This window comes from Dermochelys coriacea, chromosome 9, assembly GCF_009764565.3.
Source record: "Dermochelys coriacea isolate rDerCor1 chromosome 9, rDerCor1.pri.v4, whole genome shotgun sequence".
Taxonomy (NCBI): domain Eukaryota; kingdom Metazoa; phylum Chordata; order Testudines; family Dermochelyidae; genus Dermochelys; species Dermochelys coriacea.
In genome coordinates, this window is record NC_050076.1 from 51,473,154 (window position 1) to 51,491,559 (window position 18,406).

At 49.0% G+C, this 18,406-nt stretch overlaps 1 protein-coding gene across 1 annotated transcript in view; it reads left to right on the plus strand.

Annotated features, from left to right (window-relative positions):
* Window positions 1–1,139: 1,139 nt before the first annotated feature.
* Window positions 1,140–18,406, plus strand: part of LOC119860933 (PTTG1 interacting protein) — a 33,206-nt gene continuing 15,939 nt past the window's right edge. Inside the window, exons 1-2 of the mRNA XM_038415134.2 lie at window positions 1,140–1,423; window positions 15,028–15,080. Of these exons, the coding sequence (XP_038271062.1) occupies window positions 1,324–1,423; window positions 15,028–15,080 (153 nt within the window). The 5' untranslated portion in view covers window positions 1,140–1,323. The remainder of the gene's footprint in view (window positions 1,424–15,027; window positions 15,081–18,406) is intronic.

Here is an 18,406-nt window from a genome sequence, read left to right on the forward strand (position 1 = left end):
CCTGTGGTCCATGGACCTGTGGGTGTCTGCAGACATTATCTAAGGGGTTATAAGTTAATAGTTCCATTAGTTAATTATCCTTACAGTTTAAAAAGTGTGCCTTATTTCTAGTCTGAATTTGTCTAGCTTCAGCTTCCAATCACTGGATCTTGTTACACCTTTTTTCTGTTAGTAAATACCTTTTTAATTTATCAGAACTCTTGTCCCCATGTACATATGCATTATGATACAGTGTTTTCACATACTATTTTCCCACAGGTCTCAGAGTAGCAGCCGTGTTAGTCTGTATTCGCAAGAAGAAAAGCTGTAGCTCACGAAAGCTTATGCTCAAATAAACTTGTTAGTCTCTAAGGTGCCACAAGTCCTCCTTTTCTATTTTCCCACAGGCTCTCTCTGCCTCCTTCAGTATCCAGAAGATCACAACTGGTGAAAAGAAGAGCATTGTGCCCGCTACAGACCAAAATCATTGGTGCCTCCTTCAGAGAGTGCAATCCACCAGAAACCACGATCAGATGTTAGGATCTTGCAAACCAGGATCTTACATCCAACCTTTCTTTGCAGAACAACTTGAAAACGTGGCAACTAGTTGATTCCCACAGCACTTCAGCGCTGCTCTTCGCAGTGCCCGACTCCTGATACAGAAGGTAGGGGGGTGATTTTCAGCCTGCCAGCAGCTTCCCAGGGGGTCAGTGAGGAGGTTCTGCTCCCCTCCAGCTCCTGGGTTAAAGTGAATAGGAAGTTTGGGGAATTCAACTCGTTCCTGTTTGATGTGCGTGCGAGGTGTCGCTGCTTGTCAAGCGCCAGGGTAACCGCAGCGCCCTGCAAACAGCCCTCAGCTCAGCCCCCGGGGGAGGTTAGCGAGAGGGCGGGGGGCGATCGGGCCGGGGAGGGGGGGGCTTGGGGACTATGGACGAGGGGGTTTCAGGGGCGGGTGGCGGGATTATGCCACGTATCGAGCCCGAGGGGTCGGGAGGTGGCGGGGCGTGGGGAAGTTCGGGACCGCAGATGGGGAGAGGAGGTGGAGGGGTCAGGAGGGAGGTTGGGGGCGGTTGAGGGTGGGGCGAGGGCGGGGGCGCGGTTGGGGGCCGGGGCCGGGGCCGGGGCGAAGGCTCGGGTCGCTCCCCTCAGGCACGGTCGGGCCGCGCGCACCCTGTTGCCCGGCAGGGGGCGTGCGTGGCCGGCTCTCGAAGTGCCGCCGCGCGCGCCCCCGCGAGCAAATAGCCGCTCTCGGGGCGCGGTTGCGGAAGGTCGCGGGGCGGGGCGGGGCGGGGCCGGGCCGGGGCCGGACGAGGTGGCTGCGAGCGCTGGGCTGCGAGACTCGCGATGGCTCCGGGCAGCGGGCTCCTTCTCTGCGCCCCTCTGGCGCTACTGCTGCTGGCAATGGCCCCGGACAGCGCCTCCCTGGCTGCTGCGTCCGAGGAAGGTAAGAGAGCCCGGCCCGCCCGGCCATCCGCGCACAGCCTGCCCCACACAGCCCCCGGTCTCCTGCCCCCCATGCCTGACTTCCCCCCCCCCCACCGGTCTCCTGCCCCCCATGCCTGACTTCCCCCCCCCACCGGTCTCCTGCCCCCCATGCCTGACTCCCCCCCACCGGTCTCCTGCCCCGCACCTCCCCACAGACACCACAGCCTGCCCCACACAGCCCCCGGTCTCCTGCCCCCCCCATGCCTGACTTTCCCCCCCCACCGGTCTCCTGCCCCCCATGCCTGACTCCCCCCACCGGTCTCCTGCCCCGCACCTCCCCACAGACACCACAGCCTGCCCCACACAGCCCCCGGTCTCCTGCCCCCATGCCTGACTCCCCCCACCGGTCTGCTGCCCCCCATGCCTGACTTCCCCCCCCCCACCGGTCTCCTGCCCCCCATGCCTGACTTTCCCCCCCCCCACCGGTCTCCTGCCCCCCATGCCTGACTTTCCCCCCCCCCACCGGTCTCCTGCCCCCCATGCCTGACTCCCCCCACCGGTCTCCTGCCCCCATGCCTGACTCCCCCCACCGGTCTCCTGCCCCCCATGCCTGACTTCCCCCCCCACCGGTCTCCTGCCCCCCATGCCTGACTCCCCCCACCGGTCTCCTGCCCCGCACCTCCCCACAGACACCACAGCCTGCCCCACACAGCCCCCGGTCTCCTGCCCCCCATGCCTGACTCCCCCCCACCGGTCTCCTGCCCCCCATGCCTGACTCCCCCCCACCGGTCTCCTGCCCCCCATGCCTGACTCCCCCCCACCGGTCTCCTGCCCCGCACCTCCCCACAGACACCACAGCCTGCCCCACACAGCCCCCGGTCTCCTGCCCCCCATGCCTGACCCCCCCACCGGTCTGCTGCCCCCCCATGCCTGACTTTCCCCCCCCCCACCGGTCTCCTGCCCCCCATGCCTGACTTTCCCCCCCCCCACCGGTCTCCTGCCCCCATGCCTGACTTTCCCCCCCCCCACCGGTCTCCTGCCCCCCATGCCTGACTTTCCCCCCCCCCACCGGTCTCCTGCCCCCATGCCTGACTCCCCCCACCGGTCTCCTGCCCCCCATGCCTGACTCCCCCCCCCCACCGGTCTCCTGCCCCCCATGCCTGACTCCCCCCACCGGTCTCCTGCCCCGCACCTCCCCACAGACACCACAGCCTGCCCCACACAGCCCCCGGTCTCCTGCCCCCCATGCCTGACTCCCCCCCACCGGTCTCCTGCCCCCCATGCCTGACTCCCCCCCACCGGTCTCCTGCCCCCCATGCCTGACCCCCCCACCGGTCTCCTGCCCCGCACCTCCCCACAGACACCACAGCCTGCCCCACACAGCCCCCGGTCTCCTGCCCCCCATGCCTGACCCCCCCACCGGTCTCCTGCCCCCCATGCCTGACCCCCCCACCGGTCTCCTGCCCCCCATGCCTGACCCCCCCACCGGTCTCCTGCCCCCCCATGCCTGACTCCCCCCACCGGTCTCCTGCCCCCCCATGCCTGACCCCCCCACCGGTCTCCTGCCCCCCCATGCCTGACTTTCCCCCCCCCCACCGGTCTCCTGCCCCCCCATGCCTGACTTTCCCCCCCCCCCACCGGTCTCCTGCCCCGCACCTCCCCATAGACGCCACAGCCTGCCCCACACAGCCCCCGGTCTCCTGCCCCCCATGCCTGACCCCCCCACCGGTCTCCTGCCCCCCCATGCCTGACTTTCCCCCCCACACCGGTCTCCTGCACCCCCATGCCTGACTCCCCCCACCGGTCTCCTGCCCCGCACCTCCCCACAGACACCACAGCCTGCCCCACACAGCCCCCGGTCTCCTGCCCCCCCCATGCCTGACTTCCCCCCCCACCGGTCTGCTGCCCCCCCATGCCTGACTTTCCCCCCCCACCGGTCTCCTGCCCCCCATGCCTGACTCCCCCCACCGGTCTCCTGCCCCGCACCTCCCCACAGACACCACAGCCTGCCCCACACAGCCCCCGGTCTCCTGCCCCCCATGCCTGACTCCCCCCACCGGTCTGCTGCCCCCCCATGCCTGACTTCCCCCCCCCCCACCGGTCTCCTGCCCCCCATGCCTGACTTTCCCCCCCCCCACCGGTCTCCTGCCCCCCATGCCTGACTTTCCCCCCCCCCCACCGGTCTCCTGCCCCCCATGCCTGACTTTCCCCCCCCCCACCGGTCTCCTGCCCCCATGCCTGACTCCCCCCACCGGTCTCCTGCCCCCCATGCCTGACTTCCCCCCCCCACCGGTCTCCTGCCCCCCATGCCTGACTCCCCCCACCGGTCTCCTGCCCCGCACCTCCCCACAGACACCACAGCCTGCCCCACACAGCCCCCGGTCTCCTGCCCCCCATGCCTGACTCCCCCCCACCGGTCTCCTGCCCCCCATGCCTGACTCCCCCCCACCGGTCTCCTGCCCCGCACCTCCCCACAGACACCACAGCCTGCCCCACACAGCCCCCGGTCTCCTGCCCCCCATGCCTGACCCCCCCACCGGTCTGCTGCCCCCCCATGCCTGACTCCCCCCACCGGTCTCCTGCCCCCCATGCCTGACTTTCCCCCCCCCCCCACCGGTCTCCTGCCCCCATGCCTGACTTTCCCCCCCCCCCCCGGTCTCCTGCCCCCCATGCCTGACTTTCCCCCCCCCCACCGGTCTCCTGCCCCCATGCCTGACTCCCCCCACCGGTCTCCTGCCCCCCATGCCTGACTTCCCCCCCCCACCGGTCTCCTGCCCCCCATGCCTGACTCCCCCCACCGGTCTCCTGCCCCGCACCTCCCCACAGACACCACAGCCTGCCCCACACAGCCCCCGGTCTCCTGCCCCCCATGCCTGACTCCCCCCCACCGGTCTCCTGCCCCCCATGCCTGACTCCCCCCCACCGGTCTCCTGCCCCCCATGCCTGACTCCCCCCCACCGGTCTCCTGCCCCCCATGCCTGACTCCCCCCCACCGGTCTCCTGCCCCCCATGCCTGACCCCCCCACCGGTCTCCTGCCCCGCACCTCCCCACAGACACCACAGCCTGCCCCACACAGCCCCCGGTCTCCTGCCCCCCATGCCTGACCCCCCCACCGGTCTCCTGCCCCCCATGCCTGACCCCCCCACCGGTCTCCTGCCCCCCCATGCCTGACCCCCCCACCGGTCTCCTGCCCCCCCATGCCTGACTTTCCCCCCCCCCACCGGTCTCCTGCCCCGCACCTCCCCATAGACGCCACAGCCTGCCCCACACAGCCCCCGTCTCCTGCTCCCCCATGCCTGACTTCCTCCCCCCACCGGTCTCCTACCCCGCACCTCCCCCCAGATGCCACAGCCTGCCCCACACAGCCCCCGGTGTCCTGCTCCCCCATGCCTGGCTCCCCCCCACATCGGTCTCCTTCCCCACATACGCCACAGCCTGCCCCACACAGCCCCCAGTCTCCTGCTCCCCCATGCCTGACTTCCCCCCCCGCCCACTGGTCTCCTGCCCCACACCTCCCCACAGACGCCACAGCCTGCCCCACACAGCCCCCGGTCTCCTGCTCCTCCATGCCTGACTTCCCCCCGTCTCCTGCCCCGCACCTCCCCCACACGCCACAGCCTGCCCCCGTCTCTTCTGCTCCACACGGCCCTCAGTGCTCTGTCCCCCCCTCCCACGCCCGACCCCCGGTGTCCTGCCCTGCACCTTCCTCCCCACGCCACAGCCTGCCCTACACAGCCCCTGGTGTCCTGGCCCCATCTCTTCTGTCCCCGGTGCCCTGCTGCCCCCCATACCCGACCCCCCTGCCTCGCACTTCCTCCCCAATCCCCCCAGGTGTCCTGCCCCGCACTTCCTGCCTCTGGTGTCTCTTCTCCCTCCCCCCCGTATCCCACACATCCCCCAAGTGTCCAGTTCTGCACAATGATCTGAGACTCTAATTCTCCTCCACCCATGCCCTCCCTCCTGCCCTGCGACTGCTGCTGTTGACGCCTCCCGTTAGCTTCTAGCGGAGAGAAGGCCATTGGTAGTTTCCCCTGGAGCTGGTGGAGTTGCGCTCCTGGGTTTTATCGCTACTTGCTTGTTTGAACACAGCAACTTCACTAGTGTCTGGTCTTTGTTAGGATTTTCCCTACTGCCAGCTAACAGAGGAAGAACGCACCCCTTTCTCACTATGAAGACAAGGCCTTGCAATAGTTGGTCTCAATATTTAGTCTTCTAAACACAGTGGGCCATGTTACAGCCTTGCCTTATCAAAGAGTGGCGTGTGCTAATCAGGGAAGTCATTAAAATGTGGTTAGACAGCATATAATCTTAAAACTAGAATTGTTCTAACCGTGTTGGATGACATCTGTCTTGGGAGTTGATCCCCATTGTGGTGGTGGCTTTAATGTCAGTCTCAACTTCTGGAAGATGTGCATTGAATTTGTAAGTTGCTGTGGTGAATCAAAAATAACTGAAGAAAGTTAGTAGCTATACATAGACTATATTTTCTGATAGTACTTGCCTTGTTTGTAGCCCCTCTTGTAAGACTCTAAAGTGGTTTAACAGATTTTCTGATGAAATAGGTTTCATTTTGTGATACTTATTTTGACTATAAAACTAACATTGAAAACTTAGCTTTTTTGTATATTTAAAGACTTAGTAATGCTACAACAAAACTTCTGTGCAGTCTACTTATTGAAATAGAAGGCTTTTGTCTGTCTGTCTGCTTAAAATTTTAAGCTTCATTAGTTGTCTTGGCTCTTGTCTTTTTTCCTGTTCTACAAATTCTTGTTAGCAGAACACTAATTTTAAAATCACACCTTTGTGTGAAAACTTGTTTACCTGCTAGTGTTACAAGTAACATCTAACATGACTAAGGAGAGAGATTAGTGAAGATAGCATTGTGAAACCAACCATACATACTGTTCCGTTTGTGTTTGTCTTTCAGCACTGGAAACAGGATCATAAAACCACAAAAAATATCAGGGCAACTGGAGGGGGTACCTGAAACTACTTCAAACTCCTGTTTTAAAATTGGCTAGATTTTAAGTTGGTGGTGTGGTGTTCTTCTAATTGAAAATATACTACTTACCCACATACACCACCTTTGAAAACTTTGAAAAGGAGAACTTCATTGTTCTTTGAACTGCAATCAGTTCATGGGTGTAGGCAGTTTGTGTTTGTCTACTGTACTGATAGTCTAAGTTACAGAACACATTGACAGGTTTCAGAGTAGCAGCCATGTTAGTCTGTATCCGCAAAAAGAAAATGAGTACTTGTGGCACTTTTGAGGCTAACAAATTTATTTGAGCATAAGCTTTCATGAGCTACAGCTCACTTCATCGGAAGTTCATATTGAAGTTCTCCTGTAGTTGTTATGACTTTTCAGTGCAGGGATATCAGTTACTGAATTATGTGAATTGGTGGTTAAGCGAACAAATAAAGCAAGGACAGTGTATTGCTATGTATTTTATTAGTTTTGATAACTTAATTTTTTAACTTTTCATTGTATTGATAAGATTGGATCTCTGAAACACTATGAAGTAATAGCTTATTGCTTAGTAATGCTATACATTACTGCTATAAAGGGGGCTCCTGTTTCAGGCTTTGAGAGGTGCCCATCTACACATGAACAAGCCCCGGTTCTATTTTAACCTCCTGAAGGTCCAGAGAAGTCTGAGCAGGCTACCTGATTTCTCTGCCAGAGTGTGGTATTACAAATGTATGGAATGCATCTCTTAAACATGAGGGATGGTGAGAAATATTTGAGTTGAAAGCATTATTTTTCACTTGATGTAATTAACTTCATCCCAATGCAGTGTTTCCACCCTCTTCCTCCTAGTTAAGGTTTCAAAATCTTAGGGTGGAGGATTTGGATCTTGTGATCAGATTTTCACAAACTCTAAAAGGTTTCCAAAATGCTATGTATTCCTTGTACATACTTTACAATTACAGACCAACAAGGCGGCTTCCCCAAAGCAGACAAGAGGAGAAGCTTGCGAGAAGATGGGTTTTGAAGTGTGCCCTGATGTCATGTGACTTTTGACTAAAGTGAGGAATGAATTTAAAGATTACAGCCCATCACAGAAAATACCCTGACACTGCCCAACAGCTCCCTCTTTTCTTGAGAGGACTCCAACTTGAGTGCTTTGATTGACTGCAGCTGCCATAACATGGCACCAGGAGAAAGGCATCTCAAACAGGAAGTTTGCAAGCCATTTAAGATTCTTGGTCAAAACCACCCTCTTCTATTCACTCAAGCCAATGGGCAGGCAGTGCAGGTCATGAAGCACTGGTGTCCTGTTCACTGTGAGAAACTTCTCCAATAAGCAAGCTGCCACCTTTGCTGCAGGTTTTCGTTTGTGAGTTGATTTAAAGTGCATCCCTCTCACGCATTTCAGAAGTCTAATCATAGAATCATAGAATATCAGGGTCGGAAGGGACCTCAGGAGGTCATCTAGTCCAACCCCCTGCTCAAAGCAGGACCAATCCCCATTTTTTGCCCCAGATCCCTAAATGGCCCCCTCAAGGATTGAACTCACAACCCTGGGTTTAACAGGCCAATGCTCAAACCACTGAGCTATCCCTCCCCCAAAGCCCCAGCCCCGCTCAGGCTCAGGCCCCAGGTGGGGTATCCGGCCGCCCGTGGGCTGCGGGTGGGAGGCAATGGAGGGGGACACCCAGCCCCGGGTGGGGAGCCATGGGGGCGCCCGGCGCCCTCAGGTTACAAAGGCATAGGCCATGGCAGAAAGATTAAATCAAAAAGAAAAAGTTTCAACTTCTTGGCTAGCGCCTGGCTAACAACCTCCACTCCTGTTTGCACCTGTTCAGGTGACTGCTGCTATATGATCATCAAAGAGTAAGTGGGGATCTAGCAATACTACCAGATGCCTAGTTTCTAAGGCCAGAAGGGACCACTGTGATCCACCAATCTGACCTCCTGCATAGCACAGGCCATAGGACTTCCCTGAAAAAAATATTGTTTGAACTAAAGCATGTCTTTAAAAAAAAAAAAAAAAAATCGAGTCTTGATTTAAAAATCTCCATTGATGGAGAATCCACCACATCCTTTGGTAAATTTTCCAATGTTTATTTACCTTCACTGTTAATTTTATTTTATTTTTATTTTTATGCCTTATGTCAGGTCTGACTGTCCGTTTTCAACTTCTAGCCATTGGATCTTGTTATACCTTTGTCTGCTAGACTGAAGAGCCTATTAGATATGTTCCCCGTGTAGGTACTTACAGACTGTGATCAAGTCGCCCCTTAACCATCTCTTCGTTAAACTAAATAGACTCGAGCTCAATCTGTCACTAGAAGTCAGGTTTGTCAATCCTTTAATTTCTTATGCCTCTTCTCTGAACCTTTTTGAATATATCCGCATCCTTCTTTAATTGTTGGCACCAGAACTGGACACACTATTGCAGCAGCAATCGCACCAGTGCCAAATAGAGAGGTAAAATAACCTCTTTTCTTCACACAAGATTCATGTTTGTTACATCCAAGGATCTCATTAGCTGTTTTGATCAGTGTCGCACTGGGTGCTCGTGTTCAGTTGATTATTTACTAGGACCCCTGAAGTCCTTTTCAGAGTCACTGCTTCCAAGAGTTTCTTCTGAAGGTGAAGAGAGCAGGGTGGCAGCAAGCATCCTAATAGCATACTACCCTGCTTTGTCACACTGGCTTTTCATTCTTCAACAAAGTGAAATAACAACCTGGCCCTGCACCCTGCATTTTAACAGCTGCACAAGCTGGAAGAACAGAAGCAGAAGATGGGCAGGGGACAGTATGAGGAGGTAGCACCAGTAGTAAATATTCTAGGCCTGTGTCAAGGTTTCAGTGAATTCTCGGCCAAGGATTGAGGTAGTTCTTCCAGATTAGTTTGTGAAGAATGTCACTTTCACAGGCCCTCTACTTAGCACTCGTAAAGGTCTACCTAGATTAGGGGTGAAAGTAGGTGCTTTTCAAAACAAAATGAAAAACTGAACTGGATAATAGAACTGCAAAAGTATTAAATTGTCTACTCTAGGGGCTTGTCTACACTGGCAGTTTAAAGCGCTGCAACTTTCTCCCTCAGGAGTGTGAAAAAACACCCCGCTGAGCGCAGCAAATTTCAGCGCTGTGAAGAGCCAGTGTAGATAGTGCACCAGTGCTGGGAGCCGTGCCTGTCATGGAGGTGGGTTTTTTAGAGCACTGGGAGAGCTCTCCCAGCGCTGCGCCGCAACCACACAAGGCACATTAAAGCACTCCTGCAGTGGCGCTTTAGCATTGCCAGTGTAGACTAGCACTAAGAGTCTGTCCACACTAGGACATGCATGTTATTAGTTAGTCAAGATGAACCCTAGGCTCCCCTCTAGGGTTCACATTGACAATCTAACATTAAAAACTACAACTTGCCATCACTACCCTAAAATTTTAAGACGTTTAAGCTGGTGTGTTTTAAGAGTGTACTCTCTATCCTATCCAGGTGATTGATTTAAATAATGGTGATTTAAATCACCAAGTGGAAAATCTAGATTTAAATAATCAATTTCAATCAACTTTTCTATTTGTACTTCAGTTCTTTCTAATAAAGAAAGATGCATTCTCACTGGTGTATTCATTAAAATATGTTGACTTAGAACTAAATAGAGCCTTTATGCTATATTTGGTACACCTTTTTGCTACTTAAGAGGGTACACTATAACAATATACATTTATTTAAAGAGTGTTATAGTTTAATATTTTCAGCTTCTTAATTGTACGTTTTAGTAGGTTAGAAAATGGTAAATGAGGGGTGGAGTCATACATATTCATAATTCGAGAACTGAGCTAGTCAGAGTTCAGGGGGAGAGAAGCTATAAAATAGGAGTATGAGACTATTCCGGTGGGCTCAGTGGATGATCCTGGTGAGATATGAATTTCAGTCTATTACCCCCAGTAGCACAGCCCCTGGAAACCCCACAGGATCAAACCCTTAATACAGAACATGACCTGTTGTGCCATACTTATAAAGCTTGCTCTTCAAATTGAGATGTTTATCTCCTGATTCTTTACATAGAAAAGTAATCTTTTAACTCAGTGTTTGGTAGTGGCTCATGGATTCAGGGTATTTATTTTTTATTTAAATGTTTTAATGATTATAATTTTAGGTCTTAGCATATTTTCCATTACATTCAGATTTAATTTTAAACAGATTTATTCTAACAAGAAAAACTTATTAAATTTAACTAAAATTAAAAATCTTATTTAAAGGGGAAAAAATCAAATTCTTTGATTTTTTTCCCCCCCAAAACTATCAGTTTTTATCCGCCTTGTATCCTAGTGAGAGAGAGAGAGAGAGAGGTCATGTGTTAAGATGCACTTTAAAAAAAAAAAAATGGAGGTAGCCAACATGATTTGAAAGACCTCTTTCCTAGTTTCCTCGTTTTTGCTGATACAGATTAACACGGCTACCACTCTGAAACCCGTCACCATGCAAAGCATTGAGTTTAGCCGTATGAAGTGGATAGTCTTTAAGGTGTGACAAGGACTCCTCATTGTTTTTTCATAATGTAGAAAAGTCTTTATCTTGTATTAGGGTTCTCCCAGTAGTGTGGATTTGTGAGATTCTGCTACAGTTGTTAGCAGTATCTTTGTTCAATGAGATGCATCACACAAAATATCTGACAAGCTGGTAGAAAGCAGCAGAAGAGCAAATGTAGCTTAATTCAGACTTTAAACTTGACCAATTGTATATTTGCTGCACATCAGCTTGTTGCTTGAATTAACTGTTCTAAAGCTGCATTATTGTTGAATCAAAATTGAACAACTCAAGGACTGGAAAGTCAGAAGATCTTAGAAATTGGGGCTTCCTAAACAGCAGTAACATAGTGCTGGCTTGAATTAACTGATCTTGGACTGAATCACAAATTTACTGTACTTTTAACTATATAATTAGTGGTTTCAGAGTAGTAGCCATGTTAGTCTGTATTCGCAAAAAGGAGTACTTGTGGCACCTTAGAGACTAACACATTTATTTGAGCATAAGCTTTCGTGAGCTACAGCTGACTTCATCCGATGCATTCAGTGGAATATACATAGAGAACATGAAACAATGGGTGTTACCATACACAATGTAACCAGAGTGATCACTTAAGGTGAGCTATTACCAGCAGGGGGGTGGGGGAAACCTTTTGTAGTGATAATCAAGGTGGGCCATTTCCAGCAGTTGACAAGAACATCTGAGGAACAGTGGGGGGTGAGGGGAGGATAAACATGGGGAAATAGTTTTACTTTGTGTACTGACCCATCCACTCCCAGTCTTTATTCAAGCCTAAGTTAATTGTATCCAGTTTGCAAATTAATTCCAATTCAGCAGTCTCTCGTTGGAGTCTGTTTTTGAAGTTCTTTTGTTGAAGGATAGCCACTCTCAAGTCTGTAATCGAGTGACAGGAGAGATTGAAGTGTTCTCTGACTCGTTTTGAATGTTATAATTCTTGATGTTTGATTTGCGTCCATTTATTCTTTTACGTAGAGACTGTCCAGTTTGACCAATGTACATGGCAGAGGGGCATTGCTGGCACATGATGGCATATATCACATTGGTAGATGTGCAGGTGAACGAGCCTCTGATAGTGTGGCTGATGTGATTAGGCCCTATGATGGTGTCGCCTGAATAGATATGTGGACACAGCTGGCAATGGGCTTTGTTGCAAGGATAGGTTCCTGGGTTAGTGGTTCTGTTGTGTGGTTGCTGGTGAGTATTTGCTTCAGGTTGGGGGATTGTCTGTAAGCAAGGACTGGCCTGTCTCCCAAGATCTGAGAGTGATGGATCGTCCTTCAGGATAGGTTGTGGATCCTTGATGATGCGTTGGAGAGGTTTTAGTTGGGGGCTGAAGGTTATGGCTAATGGCGTGCTGTTATTTTCTTTGTTGGGCCTGTCCTGAAGTAGGTGACTTCTGGATAGTCTTCTGGCTCTGTCAGTCTGTTTCTTCACTTCAGCAGGTGGGTATTGTAGTTTGTAAGAATGCTTGATAGAGATCTTGTAGGTGTTTGTCTCTGTCTGAGGGGTTGGAGCAAATGCGGTTGTATTGTATAGCTTGGCTGTAGACAATGGATCATGTGGTGTGGTCTGGATGAAAGCTGGAGGCATGTAGGTAGGAATAGGGTTAGGGTGGTGGTTATGTGACCATCGCTTATTAGCACCGTAGTGTCCAGGAAATGGATCTCTTGTGTGGACTGGTCCAGGCTGAGGTTGATGGTGAGATGGAAATTGTTGAAATCATGGTGGAATTCCTCAAGGGCTTCTTTTCCATGGGTCCAGATGATGATGTCATTAATGTAGCGCAAGTAGAGTAGGGACATTAGGGGACGAGAGCTGAGGAAGCGTTGTTCTAAGTCAGCCATAAAAATGTTGGCATACTGTGGGGGCCATGCGGGTACCCATCGCAGTGCCGCTGATTTGAAGGTATACGTTGTCCCCAAATGTGAAATAGTTATGGGTGAGGACAAAGTTCAGCCACCAGATTTGCCATGAAATTATCGGGGATACTGTTCCTGAGGCTTGTAGTCCAACTTTGTGTGGAATGTTGGTGTTTATCCCCCCTCCCCACTCCCCCACTGTTCCTCAGACATTCTTGTCAACTGCTGGAAATGGCTTACCTCGATTATCACTACAAAAGATTCTCTTCTTTCCCCCCCCCCCCGTAATAGCTCACCTTGAGTGATCACTCTGGTTACAGTGTGTATGGTAACACCCATTGTTTCATGTTCTCTATGTATATAAATCTCCCCACTGTATTTTCCACTGAATGCATCCGATGAAGTGAGCTTTAGCTCAAGAAAGCTTATGCTCAAATAAATTTTAGTCTCTAAGGTGCCACAAGTACTTCTTTTCTTTTTGTATAATCAGTGTTAACATAAAAGCCCTGTGATTTCTCTTCTGTCCCCAACGTTTGTAACGGAGTTTAGGGGTGTGGAATGGCTGTTCCACTACTCCTTCAACTTGGTAGTAATGTCAGTGAATATTAGTACTTTATAAAGTCTCTGCTTCAGATCTAGTTTAGGAGTGCAGAGTCTGACTTCTAAAATGTAGAGTGGTGTGTAAACATCTCTATCTTACCTATGTTCATAGAATGCTGATTCACTTCAAGGGCTGTACCCTGAGGATATAAACCTAAAAGAAACCACAGCTCTGCTTCCTAATCACATGAGTGATCTCTGCTGTAAATGAAAACACAAAACTGACCAGCTGCATTGTAGCTAATGGAAAATCATTACTAAAAATGTTCTTATGAACAAATACCCTTCTCTTTTCTGGTTTACAAAAGATATTTTAAAGGTATTTTAATGTGTAGTGTATCATCTTCCACAATCCATTGATTGAATGTTCAATAATTTTACTAAAATCTTATCAGAAAAGAATTTCATAGAATATCAGGATTGGACGGGACCTCAGGAGGTCATCTAGTCCAACCCTCTACTCAAAGCAGGACCAATCCCCAACTAAATCATCCCAGCCAGGGCGTTCTCAAGCCTGACCTTAAAAACCTCAAAGGAAGGAGATTCCACCATCTCCCTAGGTAACATGAATTCTGTAAATTAAAATCTGTGGACATAGCATGTTTAAGCTTCTAAATGATGACAAAAACATAAACCTTTTTATAACTACCTAAAACCAGTGAGGTATTGTACCAATAAAGTATACAAGCCCTTCAGTTCAGGGACAATATACCCTGAGTGTATACTAGCTAGGAAACAATTCATGCTCTCTCCCTATTTTCACCTCAGTTATATTTGGTTTTGTTCTTTATAGATAACAGAACATGATTACAGTGAACAGGGCTTAATATTAACAGAAGAGCGTAGTGAAGTGTGTTTGTCAGAAACCATGATCTGTTGCAGTTTGAAGGATTTTGTGTGCTTGGATTTGAAGAAAACTAAAAACTGCAACTAACGTTTGTGAGCCTCCTGCTTGGGGTAACTCACATACCAAGAGGAAGACGAGCTCAATTGTTTTTTTTATCAAGAGAGTCACTGCAAATGGGAGGCTGAACAAAATGGGTGGAGTTCTTTTTAAAACTTTTATTTAATTGCAAATCTGATAATTGGGACCTGGCATAACCTGCTTCCCCAACTATTAAGTAATAAAACATTAACTGAAAACATTGGACTAAATCTATGATAGCTCGCATGTTTTCATAGTTAAAGGAGAAACAGCCTAGAATGAGCCTGTGTGGAAGAGACTTTTCATAATAAGCTTGCAGTAATGCTATCTAGTCTGAAGACAGTGTGTGTCTCCCGAAACTACTTGTATTGTGTTACACTAATGGCAAGAGAATTTCAACAAGAGATAATTATGTGGAAAGGAGTCTCTACAAATAGATGTTATGTGCGCAAATAGAGTGGGAATATACTGATGGTATGGTGCTGTTTCTCCAGTTTTCTGAGACAAGGCACTAGTGCACAGGAATAAGGCAAGAAGTTGCTGCACTTGACAATATAGTAATTAGTCAAGGAAAAAAATGTCTGGCAATGCTGCTTAGTTTTTTTTAGAAACTATATGTAGTACGGCCTGGCTGCGAGGATACAGCAAAGTTAAATGTTCATGTATTGTTTATTTTCAAAATGTTGTTTGTATTGGCCTAGCTAAATACTGATGTGGCTCTTTTTCCTCTCCACAGCTTGTCCTCAATACACAAACAAAACTTGTGAAGAATGTCTGAAAAAAGTCTCAGTAAGTAGTAGAAAAACAAATCTATTTCCTTTATTTAAGTGAACTTGCTGTGTCAACCTGCCAAAGGTTCATAGTTTTGTGAAGCATCTGAGAAGATCTGTCTTGGGATTTTGAAGTGGGGAGCAGCCACTATGCCAGCTGATTTCAAAGGGAGCTGCAAGTGCTAAGCACCTGTGGTGGGATGGTTTGGTTTGGTTTTTAAATGTTGAATCCAAAACCTTGGAAAGGGTTCCTGAAGAACCTTGCCTTCCTCTCCAGGTTCTGATGATCTCTGCCACATGGCTTGTTTGGATGACCTGCTGTTCCCCTCCAGTATTTTAGGGGACTGTTTGGAGTCCTGCTTTTCCTTTTTCTCACTGTGTGGGTGCTGGCTAAACTGCCTCACTTCTCCAGTGGGCTGAGTGGATTGAGAGAACAGATCATAATAATGTGAGGATATGGTGGAAATAGTGTGTCTCCTCTAGCACTCAAAGACCCAAGTGGAATTCAGATGGGGGTAGGGGAAGTTACCAAACACCTCAGTTTTGGAGGTTTGGCTTTACACGTAGGAAGAATCCAAAGTTTTAGCTCTTGAATTAGGGTAGAGGTAGTCTTACTGAAGCAAACCTTACAAGATTGTGGAAGGCCTAAAAGTGATACTGGGCCTTGACCTCCACTTGGAATGTCTTCTAATGACATGGCTTTTTTTTGTTTGTTTGTTTTTCCCCTAACTGCCTACTGTCAGGGCTCTGATTTTTAAATTGGCTTGCTGAGAAACTCAGAGTTAACATGCCTCTGAATTTGTACCTGCTCATCCTATGAAGGTGGATGTTGGTGCAGACAGGTGAAACTTAGTGGCACTAAAGCTAGGGGAAACCATACATTCATAGGTATGAAGTTGTCCCTTTATATCAGTCAATTTTGAGCTGCAAATTCAGAGTTGTAACGTTCCTAACTGTGGGAAAGTGAGAAATTGAAAGAGATTCCAGTGTTCTATGAAACGAAACAGTGAACACAAAAACAAGTTTATTTCTTATGCCTAGAAAGGCACATTGTCCCAAATGGAAAGCTTGCATTTCTGAGTAGAACACTGTTGAGTCTCTTGTATCTTCTCTTGAAACTCTAACACTTAACTGTTTTTTTTTTAAGCATCTAGTCGATTACAAAGTTCCAACCAAGCCAAACCTATGTATTCAAAATATGTGCAATTGATGCTGAGCTGGAATTGTAGGTTTCATAAAAAGGATAACTTCTCTCTTTTTCTGATCCAATAAACTGACATAAAGTTTTTTTACAAACTTTGAATAGGAATAGAAATCTGGATCTCTTAATCCTTTTAAAAGAAGTTCAGGATTAGAATCCATCGGCCCTATTTCTGCTTCTTCCACAATATAGATTTAGCCTAGAACTTTATGGCATCAATGGGGATAATGGAAAAGTACCCTAGCTTCTCTGCACTGTCTTGGCTTTGTTTTTGTGTGGCTTTGGTTATTTAGTTAGATCAAGCCAGACTCCTATTGAGACTGCAACAGTAATGTCCTTAGCCTGTGAAGTCCCTCCAACATCTTCAGTTGTTGAAAGCTTGTCACACCTCTGAAGAGTCCTTGTTGTGCACATGTAGCATGTTTTGCCCAGTACCAGTTTTAGTTGACTTACGGTAACTTGATGGAAAGCAAAAGGGGTAAGTCCCCCACCAGAAGAGAACTCTTCTGATAAAGGGGTGACAGAGGAGTGATGGGAAGAAACTCAATTCTATTTCCAGGCCCTAGCCACCTGACCTCCACGTGACAAAGGTTAATACCCCTAGCACATGACTGGGTCAGCATGCCCAGGCTCCACTGGCTACGGTTCCATTCAGCTGTGCTCTGGGAGACGATTATGTTGAATTTCTTAAGAAAAACGTCTAGTTACTTCTGGTTCTGCCCCTGGCTTTCGTGAATGGCAGATTATTCTAAACCCCACCTCTGGATTACAGAGATTTACCAAAACTACTCTGCCATCCTGTGGCTTCCATGTTCTGTAGAATATAATGTTGTATGGTAACTTTAAATCCTTTACCACCTTCTGGAAGGAATTGTGCTTCCTTTATGAACAGCTAAGGGTCTGGCTACACTGCAGTCAGGAGATGTAATGAGAGCAGATGTAATGTAGGTGTACCCATCCTAGCTTTCATCAGACTAGTTCACTAAAAAAATAGCAGTGAAGGCACAGTGGTTTAGACTAGCCACCCAAATATATAATCAGGGTCACAGGCAGGCTTGTGGTTAGGTAACTAGTCCACACCACCACCTGTTCTGTTGTGACTTCACTGCTATTTTTAGCAAGATAGCTCGATCGAAGCTAGGGTAGGTATGCCTACATGTTTTGCCATCATGCCTCCCAATTGCACTGTAACAGACCCTAAGAGGTCACTGAAACAGCAATGAAGAGACTTTTCCCCCAGTAATGTTATGGGTCAGTTGTTCCTCACGCTCTGCCTAATAAACTGCATCTCTGATGTAACCCAGCTCCTGAGCTGAGGATATTGTGAGAAATCAACCTCAAAATACTATATCCCAAGAGGCTTAGAATAACACTGGGCATAACAATGCGGACACTTGCATTGCATAAAAGAACAATAAAAATCAGCTCATCTAGATTACACTGGAAATTGGCTTTAGAGCTTCTTTACAATACAGTTAACTGCTGGAAAAATTCACTGCTGCCACAGTCCAGCCCTGATGCAGCTCTACAATCAGTTACCATCACTAATTATATCTGTGGTAGAGCAAGAAAGCTTGGTTTTATCTGGAGTATAACACGGCTGCTACTCTGAAACCTGTTAGAGGTCAGTATTTCTAACCTGCATCACTGTGCCTGAGTACTTTCTGATATTAGTAATCAAATCTTTGATAAGCTTCTCCTTAAACTCCTCATGTGATACTTCTCATAGCAGCCTCAAATCAGATGATAGTCTTGTGAGTGGTCAAGTCTTTAACTGTATTGCCCATTGTTCTAGGATTGCAAGGCTGAACATGAACACATGTTAATTATCTTAAACACAGTATTTTTTCTCTACCGGGGGAATTATGAAAGCATTGTACAACTGGCTAGCTCCTATATGAGGAGATACCAGTTGGTGCCCAGAATTTACTAACTGGGTGTTGGAATGACAGCTGGGTTAGATTTGATAGGTGGATGGCAGGACAGACTTGATTCCCATAATCTTCCATTCCCGCCATCAAACAGTATAAACAGGTCTAGTCTTGGGTAGAAGTAGTTGAGGTACTTGTGTGAATGGTAGCTGAGGAAACTTTTCAAACCATGGTCTTAATGTCGTCAAACTTGTTCAAGTTCCAGTTGTAGGG